A 14,549-nucleotide genomic window follows, 5' to 3' on the forward strand; every position below is an offset into this window, starting at 1 on the left:
TGAACAGAATAGGAAAGAGTCCCTCACCTTGTCTCACACCTGTTGAATGTTGAAGGGTTCCGAGATCTCCCCATAAATTTTATTTGCCAATTAGTGTCGGTTTTATGATTTCTCATGTTTTGGGATCTAATCTTCTCTCTTATAAAATTTGGAATCGTGAGGGCCTGTCTATTGAATTGAATTCTGTTTTGAAATCTACAAATGTGCGTGCTACAGGGTTTTGTCTGAGAGCTCGCATTTTGAGTATGGTTTTGATGTTGAAAAGTTGCTCCTGACATGTCCTGTTCAGTCAGATCCTGCTTGATATTCTGCTACTTTGGGTTCTAATTGCTGCTTTGTTCTATTCAAGAGACAACCTGATAAAATTTTGAAGGTGACTGGTGATAAGAGATAATCCCCTATAGTTATTTACATCTGATTTATTACCTTTGTTATGTAGTGGATGAATCAGAGCAATCTTGCAGTCATCCGGGATTTTTTCAGTTTGCCAGATGTTTTGGATTATTTGAGTAATATCTTTGAGTGAATTTGGGCCTAAATTTTTCAAGAGTTCTGCTACTGCTACAGTTCTATCCTCCCCTGATGCTTTATCGCTTTTAAGTTTCTTGATGTGCACATAAACTACTTCTTGTGTTGGTGGTGATAAGTTCTGTGGTGATATTTCTGACTGCACTTTCAGGAATCTCTCTTTGGGTTCTGGACAATTTAATTGCTGTGAAAAATATGTGGCTTGTACTTGGCAATTGTCTTTATTTGTGTGGGCCAATTTATCATCTTGTTTTTGAAAGCAAAGGTTTTGTGGTGAGTACCCTTTGATCTGGTTTGCAAAGCTCTTATAGATGTCGTCTGTATTGTACGTTTTGAAGTTTTCTTCTTTTGACTGCAGTTGTTCACTGACATATTTTCGTTTAATTTGTCTTAAAATCTTAGAAAGTCTGTTTGAGCCTTTCAAAAAATTAGTTGTATGTTTCTTCTGATTTGTTCGAATAGTAACTTTGAAATGCCTTTCTTCTTTCTTTTAGTGCGTTCTAACATTCTTGATTCCACTGAGGGTGTTTTCATTTTTTGTGAATAGGGATCAGACCTTTTGCTGTTTTGATGATTTTAGTTTGAAATTTCTCCCAGTCTTGTGCGTCTTGTTTGTCTTGTTCTTCCCATTTTTCAGCGATTTTGGAGTCTTTGATTTTGTGTAGATCAAATTTTGGGATCAGCAGTGTTTTTCTTTTAAATGTCTTCTTGGGTGTGAATTTAATTTTTATTCTGGTTAAATAATGATCCGAATCAATATTTGCACCTCTGCATCCTTGGACATTGTGAATTTCTCTTTGGGTGTCATATGATATTGCAACATGATCAATCTGAAATTCTCCCAAATGCTGGATGGGTGATCGCCACTTCTTTTTTTTATGTTTCCAAAGTGAGGTTGACAATTTTTAGATTGTTTTTCTTTGGCATAATTCAATGAGTCATGTGCCATATCTATTGGTAAATTTGTGCGCTGAATAGTTTTCTACTGTTTTCTTGTGTCTGTGTTCTCAGCCAATTAGTGCATTGAAGTCACATCTTTTGCAATTTTGGCCCTCTGTGTTTCAAGTTCTTCCCAGAATCTTTCTTCCCCCCCCCCCCCCCCCCTCTCTCTCTCTCTTTTTTTGACTCTTAGGGTCATTAGTCAATTGTTGATGGGTTTCACATCTGTTATTGAGTCTGAGTCCAGCACTTTTTTGCCTACAATAAAGGCCATTCCCAATAGTGCTGCTCTTTTGTCAATTTTCTTATTTGTTCCACTTTTGAAGATTCTGTAATTATTGTAGCCTATCATATCTGAATCTGTATAGCGTGTTTCTTGCAAGGCGACAATTTGAATTTTCTGCTTAATGAGTTCTGTTGTGAGATTGTGTAACTTACCTGCTTGTATAAGTGTCTGAATAATGAAAGTGCTCATATACGTGTGTGTTTTTTTGTGAAAGTTTACCAGAGCACTGCGACTTGCTCTCTTATTCCCCAGAATCAGAACACTTGGTTGCCACTTTGGAATGGGTGGATTGTCCACCTTGGTTAATTTTGTCACTACTTGTATGTGTCGTGCTTGCTTGTCGTTAATTGTCTAGCTTTGCTAGTTGTGTAGGACCAAGGATTGAGAGTTCCTGGAGCATGTTTACAGCTGCATCTCCTGATGAACAGATGCCGACCATACTGCTGCTTGCTCCAAGTCAGATGCTGAATGGATTCTGGTTGTCATTTTCGTCCACATGTGGTATTTTATTTCCCACCTCCCCAGCATATCTACCAAGCATTCCCCTATCCAACAAATGGGGATGCGCCAGATGGGGGTTGACAAACCCCACACGTTATTATTATTATTATTATTATTATTGAGTCAATATACAGTCATATATGACTTTCTTAAACACTTTTCAAGAATGCAGAATGAGTGATATGAGTCTGTAAGTAACCCCACGAACCATGGACCTTGCTGTTGGTGTGGAGGCATGCGTGCCTCAGAGATACAGATAGCCGTACCGTAGGTGCATCCACAACAGAGGTGTATCTGCTGTTGACAGGCCAGACAAACGAGTGGTTCCTCAAGAGGGCAGCAGCCTTTTCAGTAGTTGCAGTAGTTGACTGATCTATCCTTGTAAAACTAACCAAAATGGCCTTGCTGTGCTGGTACTGCAAACGGATGAAAGCAAGGGGAAACTATAGCCGTAATTTTTCCCGAGGGCATGCAGCTTTACTGTATGGTTATGTGATGATGGCGTCCTCTTGGGTAAAATATTCCGGAGGTAAAATAGCCCCCATTCAGATTTCCGGGCAGGGACTACTCAGGACGACGTCATTATCAGGAGCAAGAAAACTGGCATTCTACGGATTGGAGCATGGAATGTCATATCCGTTAATCGAGCAGGTAGGTTAGCGAATTTAAAAAGGCAAATGGATAGGTTAAAGTTAGATATAGTGGGAGTTAGTGAAGTTCAGTGGCAGGAGGAACAAGACTTCTGGTGTGGTGAATACAGGGTTATAAATACAAAGTCAAATAGGGGTAATGCAGGAGTAGGCTTAATAATGAATAAAAAAAATAGGAGTGCGGGTAAGCTGCTACAAACAGCATAGTGAACACATTGTAGCCAAGATAGAAACGAAGCCCACGCCTACCACAGTAGTACCAGTTTATATGCCAACTAGCTCCACAAATGACGATGAGATTGGTGAAATGTATGATGAGATAAGAGAGATTATTCAGATAGTGGTGGGAGATGAAAATTTAATAGCCATGGGTGACTAGAATTAGATAGCAGGAAAAGGGAGAGAAGGAAACATAGTAGGTGAATATGGAATGGGAGTAAGAAATGGAAGAGGAAGCCGCCTAGTAGAATTTTGCACAGAGCCTAACATAATCATAGCTAACTCTTCGTTCAAGAATTGGGAAAGAAGGTTGTATACATGGAAGAGGTCTGGCGACACTCGAAGGTTTCAGATAGATTATATAATGGTAAGACAGAGATTCAGGAACCAGGTTTTAAATTGTAAGACATTTCAAGGGGCAGGCGTGGACTCTCACCTCAATCTATTGGTTATGAAGTGTAGATTAAAACTGAAGAAACTGCAAAAAGGTGGGAATTTAAGGAGATGGGACCTGGATAAACTGACAGAACCAGAGGTTGTACAGAGTTTCAGGGAGAGCATTAGGGAACGATTGACAGGAATGTGGGAGAGAGATACAGTAGAAGAAGAATGGGTAGCTTTGAGGGATGAAGTAGTGAAGGCAGCAGAGGATCAAATAGGTAAAAAGACGAAGGCTAGTAGAAATCCTTGGGTAACAGAAGAAATATTGAATTTAATTGATGAAAGAAGAAAATATAAAAATGTAGTAAATGAAGCAGGCAAAAAGGAATACAAACGTCTCAAAAATGAGTTCGGCAGGAAGTGCAAAATGGTTAAGCAGGGATGCCTAGAGAACAAATGTAAGGATGTAGAAACATATCCCACTAGGGGTAAGATAGATACTGCCTACGGGAAAAAGAGGGACCTTTGGAGAAAAGAGAACCACTTGTGTGGATATCAAGAGCTGAGATGGAAACCCAGTTCTAAGCAAAGAAGAGAAAGCAGAAAGGTGGAAGGAGTATATAGAGGGTCTATACAAGAGTGATGTACTTGAGGACAATATTATGGAAATGGAAGAGGATGTAGATGAAGATGAAATGGGAGATATGATACTGCGTGAAGAGTTTGACAGAGCACTGAAAGACCTAAGTCGAAACAAGGCCCCGGGAGTAGACAACATTCCATTAGAACTACTGATAGCCTTGGGAGAGCCAGCTCTGACAAAACTCTACCATCTGGTGAGCAACATGTATGAGACAGGCGAAATACCCTCAGACTTCAAGAAAAATATAATAATTCCAAACCCAAAGAAATCAGGTGTTGACAGATGTGATAATTACCAAACTCTCAGTTTAATAAATCACGGCTGCAAAATACTAACGCGAATTCTTTACAGACGTATGGAAAAAGTGGTAGAAGCCAACCTTGGGGAAGATCAATTTGGATTCTGTAGAAATGTTGGAACACATGAGGCAATGCTGACCCTACGACTTATCTTAGAAGCTAGATTAAGGAAAGGCAAACCTATGTTTCTAGCATTTGCAGACTTGGAGAAAGCTTTTGATAATATTGACTGGAATACTCTCATTCAAATTCTGAAGGTGGCAGGGGCAAAATACAGGGAGCGAAAGGCTATTTACAATTTGTACAGAAACCAGAGAGCAGTTACAAGAGTCGAGGGGCATGAAAGGGAAGCAGTGGTTGGGAAGGGAGTTAGACAGGGTTGTAGCCTACCCCCGATGTTATTCAATCTGTATATTGAGCAAGCAGTAAAGGAAAGAAAAGAAAAATTCGGAGTAGGTATTAAAATCCATGGAGAAGAAATAAAAACATTGAGGTTTGCCAATGACATTGTAATTCTGTCAGAGACAACAAAGGACGTGGAAGAGCAGTTGAACGGAATGGACAGTGTCTTGAAAGGAGGATATAAGATGAACATCAACAAAAACAAAACGAGGATAATGGAATGTGGTCGAATTAAGTCGGGTGATGCTGAGGGAATTAGATTAGGAAATGAGACACCTAAAGTAGTAAAGGAGTTTTGCTATTTGGGGAGCAAAATAACTGATGATGGTCGAAGTAGAGAAGATATAAAATGTAGACTGGCAATGGCAAGCAAAGCGTTTCTGAAGAAGAGAAATTTGTTAACATCGAGTATAGATTTAAGTGTCAGGAAGTCGTTTCTGAAAGTATTTGTATAGAGTGTAGCCATATATGGAAGTGAAACATGGACAGTAAATAGTTTGGACAAGAAGAGAATAGAAGCTTTCGAAATGTGGTCCTACAGAAGAATGCTGAAGATTACATGGGTAGATCACATAGCTAATGAGGAGGTATTGAATAGAATTGGGGAGAAGAGGAGTTGTAGCACAACTTGACTAGAAGAAGGGATCAGGTGGTAGGACATGTTCTGAGGCATCAAGGGATCACCAATTTAGTATTGGAGGGCAGCGTGGAGGGTAAAAATCGTAGGGGGAGACAAAGAGATGAATACACAAAGCAGATTCAGAAGAGTGTAAGTTGCAGTAGGTAGTGGGAGATGCAGAAGCTTGCACAGGATACAATAGCATGGAGAGCTGCATCAAACCAGTCTCTGGACTGAAGATCACAATGACAACAACCACAACCACAACAACAACAGGTCTGTAATTTTAGGGATGGTTTGAGTGTATCTAGTATTGCAGATGGAAAATGTGCCCATGGTCACTGATTGATTACAAGGAATATTAAGATCACATCAAGTCGACAGAACATTTTAATATTCTTCTATAAACACCATCATGGCCAGCACAATTAGTTTCTTTTAATTATGTAATGAATTTTCTAATCTGCATGTACATTATATTTCTTAAACTAATGTCTGTTAATGGTGCATGCATTGTTTTAACAGGCCCTGCATTTAGTTGTTTATTGTGAGTGCAATATTTCCTTCCACTGTGAATAAGTAATGTTGAATTTGGTGGCCATTTCTGCCAGAGCAATATTCTGGGGTTTGTTTCGTTTGGGTCACTATGTTTTTAATAGTGTTCTAGATTGTTTTTGCTCAGGGTTTTATTTATGTATTTGAGCCTAGGGCATGGACTTACAGAAATTGTGAAGTTTTATGATACACAAGGTAATGGAGTTTGAACTCCTGACTACAGTTTGTCTGCTGAGTTAGATAGATGTCTTTCTTCCTAACACAACATACTTTAATCTAAGGATTTATGCATCTCTTATACTTGATTCTGTTTTATTTTAGCCTTGTTTGTTCTTGAGGAAAACAAAGACTCAAAATGCTGTTGGAATATATTTAAGAAAAAGTTACATTTTCTGCCCACACTGTTGCTCTATAAATTCCTTCATAGTATTCTTTCTGTAAACATGGTATTCATTTCACTGTTTATGATTCTGCAATACTATATTCTTCTTTTGTGATATATACCTAACTGGACAGCATATTTTAGTGTTAACATTTGTCCACCGTGGGTCAATAAACCATTGATTACTGGTCTGACTGCTACACCTCTACTAGTTGTTGGATCTGAAAACAAATTGTCAGTGAGAGTTGCACCATGTCCTTCAAGCCTTGTACAGAATTTTACTGTTAAATAATCCAAAACTGGACATTATTGACTCTAGATGCCCTTAGTCAGTACTACATGACAGAAAATTAACACTTAGTAAGTTGTTGTTTTTTTTTTCTTTCTGTCACTATGTTTATTCTAAAGTTCTTTGTAAGAAGAATAATTCTGAAAAAATTCAATGGGACACATTCGAAAGCAGTAGGATAAGAGGGACACTGCATTGGTCACACTGGAAGCATTAGGCAGTCAGTCGTGCAAATAGCTTCTTACCAGAAGCATTCAGGTGTGCACAATGACTTATACAGTGTGATCTAGTGAGGGGTGATGCATCAGTCACACTGATATGTGAAGGTCTCTCTCTGCCCTGAGCAATTTTTCAAGCTCTGAATTAGTGCATTCCTCAGAATGCTTCATCCAGATGTTATCAAACTCTCAAAGACTGACATCATCTTCCCACTAGCATGAACAACACTCTCACCATTGGCCTTGATATCATCCTCAATTGTATAATTGAGGCTACAGTCTAAACTGTTACCTGCACGTCCTCCTATTATTATGTTCTCTCTTCTTCCAAGATCCTTCTTCAAAGGTCCTAAACCACAGGTGACATTGCTGGGCCCTTCACTTGGCTTAATAATTTCAATTACTTCCCAAAATTTTATGTGCCAGTTATGGCACTCCCCTCCATGTATTACTACCCAGGAATAAGACCTCAGTCGTCTTAAACTTTTTCCTCCCTTACTTACCTTGCACTTTATGCCCTGTACTATCAGACTGATTCTGAACTTCTTGTAATGAATGAATGCTTTTATCCGTGATCTCCAAACCTTGAAGCTGCTGGAGAAAGCTAGACTGAAGCTATCAGACTTACAATATCTTGTGGATCTTATTAATGATTTGGAAGTCTTGAATGTAATCCAGTCTTCCTGTCTAGCTCCAACATCACTACTGGAAACTGCAGCTTGCAAAACTACAAACTCTTCTTATGCTACAGCAAATCAGCTTGAAGCTTCAAGATAAGCTGCCATTTATCCAGTCTTGCCTGAGCAAGGCCTCTGTAATATGGTCAAAAAGTCAGTTTTATAGTTTTTAATTAAAAATATTTTGTACGATGATGCAGTACAGCACTCAGAAGAATTTTTACCGTCATGACACTGGCGACAAAAACCCTAAGTACAAATGCTACTTACTGGTGGAAGTAATATCTTTTACACAAGGAGGAGACAAGTTACCTCAAAATCAGGAATTGGCTTGACAGCAAGGCTGTAATATGGAGTGTAAATCCAAGGTGCCATCTGTGAATTTAACTTTTCACTATTCAACTGGAAACGTTTTAGATATTTTACATACTTTTAGATCGACTATTCACGTTGGTGTGTAGAATATATGAGTCTGGCGACATACCATCTGACTTTCGGAAAAGCATCATCCACACAATTCCGAAGACTGCAAGAGCTGACAAGTGCGAGAATTATCGCACAATCAGCTTAACAGCTCATGCATCGAAGCTGCTCACAAGAATAATATACAGAAGAATGGAAAAGAAAATTGAGAATGTGCTAGGTGATTGTCAGTTTGGCTTTAGGAAAAGTAAAGGGACGAGAGAGGCAATTCTGACGTTACGGCTAGTAATGGAAGCAAGGCTAAAGAAAAATCAAGACACTTTCATAGGATTTGTCGACCTGGAAAAAGTGTTCGACAGTATAAAATGGTGCAAGCTGTTCGAGATTCTGAAAAAAGTAGGGGTAAGCTATAGGGAGAGACGGGTCATATACAATATGTACAACAACCAAGAGGGAATAATAAGAGTGGACGATCAAGAACGAAGTGCTCATATTAAGAAGGGTGTAAGACAAGGCTGTAGCCTTTCGCCCCTACTCTTCAATCTGTACATCGAGGAAGCAATGATGGAAATAAAAGAAAGGTTCAGGAGTGTAATTAAAGTACAAGGGGAAAGGATATCAATGATATGATTCGCTGATGACATTGCTATCTTGAGTGAAAGTGAAGAAGAATTAAATGATCTGCTGAACGGAATGAACAGTCTAATGAGTACACAGTATGGTTTGAGAGTAAATCGGAGAAAGACGAAGGTAATGAGAAGTAGTAGAAATGAGAACAGCGAGAAACTTAACATCAGGATTGATGGTCACGAAGTCAATGAAGGTAAGGAATTCTGCTACCTAGGCAGTAAAATAACCAATGACGGACGGAGCAAGGAGGACATCAAAAGCAGACTCGCTATGGCAAAAAAGGCATTTCTGGCCAAGAGAAGTCTACTAATATCAAATACCGGCCTTAATTTGAGGAAGACATTTCTGAGGATGTACGTCTGGAGTACAGCATTGTATGGTAGTGAAACATGGACTGTGGGAAAACCGGAAAAGGAGAAAATCGAAGCATTTGAGATGTGGTGCTATAGACGAATGTTGAAAATTAGGTGGACTGATAAGGTAAGGAATGAGGAGGTTCTACGCAGAATCGGAGAGGAAAGGAATATGTGGAAAACACTGATAAGGAGAAGGAACAGGATGATAGGACATCTGCTAAGACATGAGGGAATGACTTCCATGGTACTAGAGGGAGCTGTAGAGGGCAAAAACTGTAGAAGAAGACAGAGATTGGAATACGTCAAGCAAATAATTGAGGACGTAGGTTGCAAGTGCTACTCTGGGATGAAGAGGTTAGCACAGGAAAGGAATTTGTGGCAGGCCGCATCAAACCAGTCAGTAGACAGATGACCAAAAAAAAAAAATCATCTTAATTATCTTACATATACAGAACATAGGATTCATTCAGCTTGCTACATCATGCTGTTTTCATACACTATTTATTTCTTAATGAACTGCATGTCATCTTAATGTTTAGTGGAATGTAAAATAGTGTTCAATATTAATTTCTATATTCCAGTTATAATAGCTTTGCTACACTATGTGATCAAAAGTATCCAGATACCTGGCTGAAAATGACTTACAAGTTTGTGGAGCCCTCCATCAGTAATGCTGGAATTCAATGTGGTGCTGCCCCACCCATAGCCTTGATGACAGCTTCCACTCTTGCAGGCATACATTCAATCAGGTGCTGAAAGGTTTCTTGGGGAATGGCAGCCCCAGGAGTGCTGCACTGAGGAGAGGTATCAATGTCAGTCAGTGAGGCCTGGCATGAAGTCAGCATTCCAAAACATCCCAATAGTGTTCTATAGGAATCAGGTCAGGACTCTGTGCATGCCATTTCATTACACGGATTTTATTGTCATGTAACCACTCCGCCACAGGTTGTGCATTATGAACAGCTGCTCGATTATGTTGAAAGATGCAGTCGCCATCCCCAAATTGCTCTTCAACAATGGGAAGTAAGAAGGTGCTTAAGACGTCAGTGTAGGCCCGTGCTGTGATAGTGCCACACAAAACAACAAGGAGTGCTAGCCCCCTCCACGAAAAACATAGTCACACCATAACACCACCGCCTCCGAATTTTACTGTTGGCATTACACACGCTGGCAGATGACGTTCACTGATCATTCACCATACCCACACCCTGCCATTGAATCGCCACATTGTGTACTGTGATTTGTCACTCCACACAACATTTTTTCACTGTTCAGTCGTCCAATGTATATGCTCCTTACACCAAGTAAGGCATCATTTGGCATTTACCAGCGTGATGTGTGGCTTATGAGCAGCTGCTCGACCATGAAATCCAAGTTTTTTCACCACCCGCCTAACTGTTGTAGTACTTGCAGTGGATCCTGATGCAGTTTGGAATTCCTGTGTGATGGTCTGGATAGATGTGTGCCTGTTACACATTATGACCATCTTCAACTGTTGGCAGTCTCTGTCAGTCAACAGACAAGGTTGGCCTGGACACTTTTGTGCTGTATGTGTCCCTTCCCATTTCCCCTACACTATCACATCAGAAACAGTGGACCTAGGGATGCTTAGGAGTGTGGATATCTCACACACAGACGTATGATACAAGTGACACCCAATCAGCTGACCACGTTCAAAGTCCGTGAGTTCCGTGGAGGTGCCCCATTCTGCTCTCTCATGATGTCTAATGACTACTGAGGTCGCTGATATGGAGTACGTGCCAGTAGGTGGCAGCACAATGCACCTAATATGAAAAACATATGTTTTTGGGGGTGTCCGGATACTTTTGATTCCATAGTGTATGTCCAACACTGTATGTATCATAACTTGCAATATATTAAAAGAAATCTTTTGGAATACAAAATATCTTATGCCAGTCAGAGAAGTTCCGTAAAAAGTGATGCAAAGTTGAGTAGTAGAATTCAATAATGATAATTTCTAGAAGATTATGTAACTGTTACTAATGTCCAAGCTGATCTAACATAACATATGAGATGTGTTCAAAAAATTCTGGAACTTTTTCCACATAACTTTCCTGCACTTACCTTTGTGTATGGTCTTTTCTAAATACTCTCCTCCACAATTGATGTTACAGATTTGGCAGCAACACATTGCATTCCAAGATGTTGTGCAAGGATTTTGTGACGTGTTCGAACTGAAATTTTACATTCTTCTGCAATCTCTTTGACAGTCAGTCTTCGATTGGCACGCACAATTTCGTTGATGTTTCTGACACGAGGCTCATCGGAGGATGTCAAAGGGCATCCTGAACAAGGGTCGTCTTTAACTTCTGTCTGGCCATTTTTAAAACCTGTGGACCATTTGTAACACTGACTATGGCTTAAGCACTCATCACGGTAGGCTTGCTGTGTCATTTGATGTGTGTCTGTAAAAAACGTGCTACTCAATACAGCACTGAACAATAACTAACAGACATACACAATTAACTTCCAGTAGTTGCACATTAAACACAGACATGTTCAGGGATGCCAACAGCATTTCGCTCCAACACACCAATGGCTCGAAATTATGAATGTTCCAGAATTTTTTGAACAGACCCCTCACTTTAAAACTTGACATAATCAGTGACAGCATTGCAGTACTATTTTTTCATATCCTTCTGTAAACTAATGGCACAAAGCCTGTTGAAGAAAAAGCAGTCAACAGTTGTTCCAGTTGGTACACAGAATAAAAGTTACCTGAAGAGAAGTCATCGTCTTTGGTTGTTTCTCGGGAATCCACCCTGGTCACCATTAAATCAAAATGAGACAAATAAGAGTCTCCAATTACAAGTGTGATGCAGCACTTTACAGAAATTTAATTCAGGTTTTAGCCACGAGCCACAGCAATGCTCAGCAGCACAGCCATTGCCCATGCCACACACATACGGAAGGTCCCGTATTTGTCTCGCTGCAGGGGACACTACGAGTACTATTTTCATCCGGTTCTGAGAGCTGCTCTGCACATGCATAATTTCTTCTTCTGTGTCTTAATGAATTTGGATGCCAGTTGTGTTTCGCATCATTAACTCCTACAACCAAGTGAAGAGAAGATATCAAACAGTTCTCAGACAGTTGAACTGAAGGGCCAGGGCTGTGTAGCTGTTTGTTTGTGTGTGTGTGTGTGTGTGTGTGTGTGTGTGTGTGTGTGTGTGTGTGTGTAATCTACAGTATGAAACACATGTGGAATTAAAATTTTTTGTTTAATGCATGTAGTACCCTCTCTGTAAAAACTTAATAAAGTGGGATTTAAAGGTAATTCTGTGTTTGATGTACACTGTTTTATTTATATCATTACAGATATGTTAAATCAGCCATCACTGCAGGCTAAAATATTGCGCAAAATACTTCCGAAACCAGCCTCCCTGTAAGTAATGTTCATTGTGATAAATTGTTGAATTTATATATTGTAGTAAGAAAGAAACCACTATTGACAGAGACCTTTTTTTTGTAGAAGTTCTGGAGAAGTTTCTGTCAGGGAGACCTTCACTGGGTCAGCTACTTCTACTGACGAAGAAATGGCAACAGTCAGTGCCATCACTGCAGTACCGGAGAATGCTAACAGCCAACTGCCGATTGAAACAACCAACAATATCTCACTTGTGGAGTCAGCTGAAACAAATGAAATAGATAGTTTTGCATCCCATTTGTCTGATGCTAAAGATTTTAGTTTTGAACCATATGGTTTTCATTTTGATTTTAACTGTGAGAAATCGGATGAAAAAGCCTTTCCATGTTCATCATGTGGAGAAATGTTTCTTTTTAAGAACAGTCTAATTGCTCACGAGGCAAAATATCATCCAGAATGTTACTCGGTTACGGAAAATGTGTCCAAGTAGTTAAGCAGAGAGAAAGAGTTAGTTGAAGATGAATATAATTGTAAATTTAAGCCAAAATCCGAGACCTCCTGTTGAAAACTTTGTTGGAACATTTCATATTCTTACACAAATGTTTCCCTAAGTCAGTATATTGCCTAGATATCAGACTGAAGTACACTTTGATTTATTAGGTGTGCTTCAACCATTTGTTAAATTTTTTCACCATGGGATTGTGTTTCAAAAGAAATGACATATCAACTGGTAGTTTCCTTATTTCGTTAGGGCAGTTTTCATACAAAATGTGGCATGGATTTTTTAAAATTATTGTCAGAAATGGCTTATTGTTTTGATCGACTCAGTGGACAGATGCTCTTTAGAAAAGCCAGATAACTAATCACTTCGTAAAAAATTTCATCCAGTCATATCCTGTTCATCCAGCATTGATGAAATTTCAATTCTTTGGATTTGGTAGCATTTAATCAAGAACTTGTCATTAAAAGTGACTTGTAATACTGATAATACTCAATGTGTTACATATAAATCCATTTTATTGTCCATGTTAATTTTTTCCTTGCTTCTCCTTCTGTAATGTCTTCACATGTTATTAATGTGATAAGCTGTACAATTAAAATAAAATAAATTGTGTATAAGCTGGTATTGTCAAAAACCTTTTGTTACAGTGGATGTATGACCTTAAAATAATGCATGCTGATACACATTCACATTTTCATGTTATAATTTGCGAAAATAGTTTTCAGTCCTTTGCAAATATTTTTTTATTAAAAGAAAAACAATGATGAAATCTTATTTCACGGCTATATGTAACTTAACAACTTAAAACCGTGCACTGGCATGACACCCGGACCTAGATCCCTGCATTTCCTTAACAGTGCACCACCAACTACGCAATCTGAGCGCAAATCGTGTACTTAAAGGAAGTTGTATTCCTGCTCAGGCTGTTCTTTTATTTTGAAATAAGCACTTTATTTCATTATTTAGCAATGAGCTAATGTTGCTCTCTTGGATATTATTAAGCTATATCACAGTGAAAACTGCTATGCTTATAACACATTGTATTCCAGCACCAGGATGGGAAAAGAATAACATTTGATGGAGTTTGACACACCAATTATAGGTATGGGTGCAACTATTATAGATGAGAAATCCATATGTATAATGGAAAAGTGCAACCATTGTGTGAGATGTTGGAAGACTCAGTTGGGGGGGGGGGGGGGGCGGTGCATACAGATACTGCCCCCCCCCCCCCCCCCACTCCTTCCCAAAAAAAATCACTTGGACATTTGCATGCTCTAAGGAAGGCAGAGCTAACAGTAAAAATTAGTAAAGTGAAGAAATATGCAATCGGTAATTTTCATTGACAACAATTTTTGTCTATGAGTGAATCAAACTGTCACATCCTTGAAGCTACTATCAGTCAGTTAAACATCTTCTAGCTCCAACTACGTTCTGTACTGTCCTCTCATAAGTTTCATGAAGGAGTGGAAGATCTTTTAAATCAGAAGGTTTGGCATTCCAGTCTGAGCTACCAGAGGGCGGTCATGTGTGCTTGAGGTGGGTGGGTGTGTGTGTGTGTGTGTGTGTGTGTGTGTGTGTGTGTGTGTGTGTGTGTGAGTGAGAGAGAGAGAGAGAGAGAGAGAGAGAGAGAGAGAGAGAGAGCGAGCGCAGGTGGGGTTT

The 14,549-nt window shown here is 39.4% G+C and overlaps 1 protein-coding gene across 5 annotated transcripts in view; it reads left to right on the plus strand.

The window, feature by feature from the left end:
* LOC124795474 overlaps positions 1 to 13,520 on the plus strand; it is a 66,222-nt gene extending 52,702 nt beyond the window's left edge. For 3 of the 5 annotated variants that reach the window (XM_047259509.1, XM_047259505.1, XM_047259506.1), the window contains 2 exons: positions 12,337 to 12,403; positions 12,491 to 13,519. In XM_047259509.1, coding sequence (XP_047115465.1) covers positions 12,337 to 12,403; positions 12,491 to 12,875 — 452 coding nt within the window. In that variant the 3' untranslated portion in view covers positions 12,876 to 13,519. Of the gene's footprint in view, positions 1 to 12,336; positions 12,404 to 12,490 lie in introns of all 5 variants that reach the window. The other 2 variants (XM_047259510.1, XM_047259508.1) reach the window with 1 other exon arrangement.
* The last annotated feature ends 1,029 nt before the right edge of the window (positions 13,521 to 14,549 follow it).

This window comes from Schistocerca piceifrons, chromosome 4, assembly GCF_021461385.2.
Source record: "Schistocerca piceifrons isolate TAMUIC-IGC-003096 chromosome 4, iqSchPice1.1, whole genome shotgun sequence".
In the NCBI taxonomy this organism is placed as follows: domain Eukaryota; kingdom Metazoa; phylum Arthropoda; class Insecta; order Orthoptera; family Acrididae; genus Schistocerca; species Schistocerca piceifrons.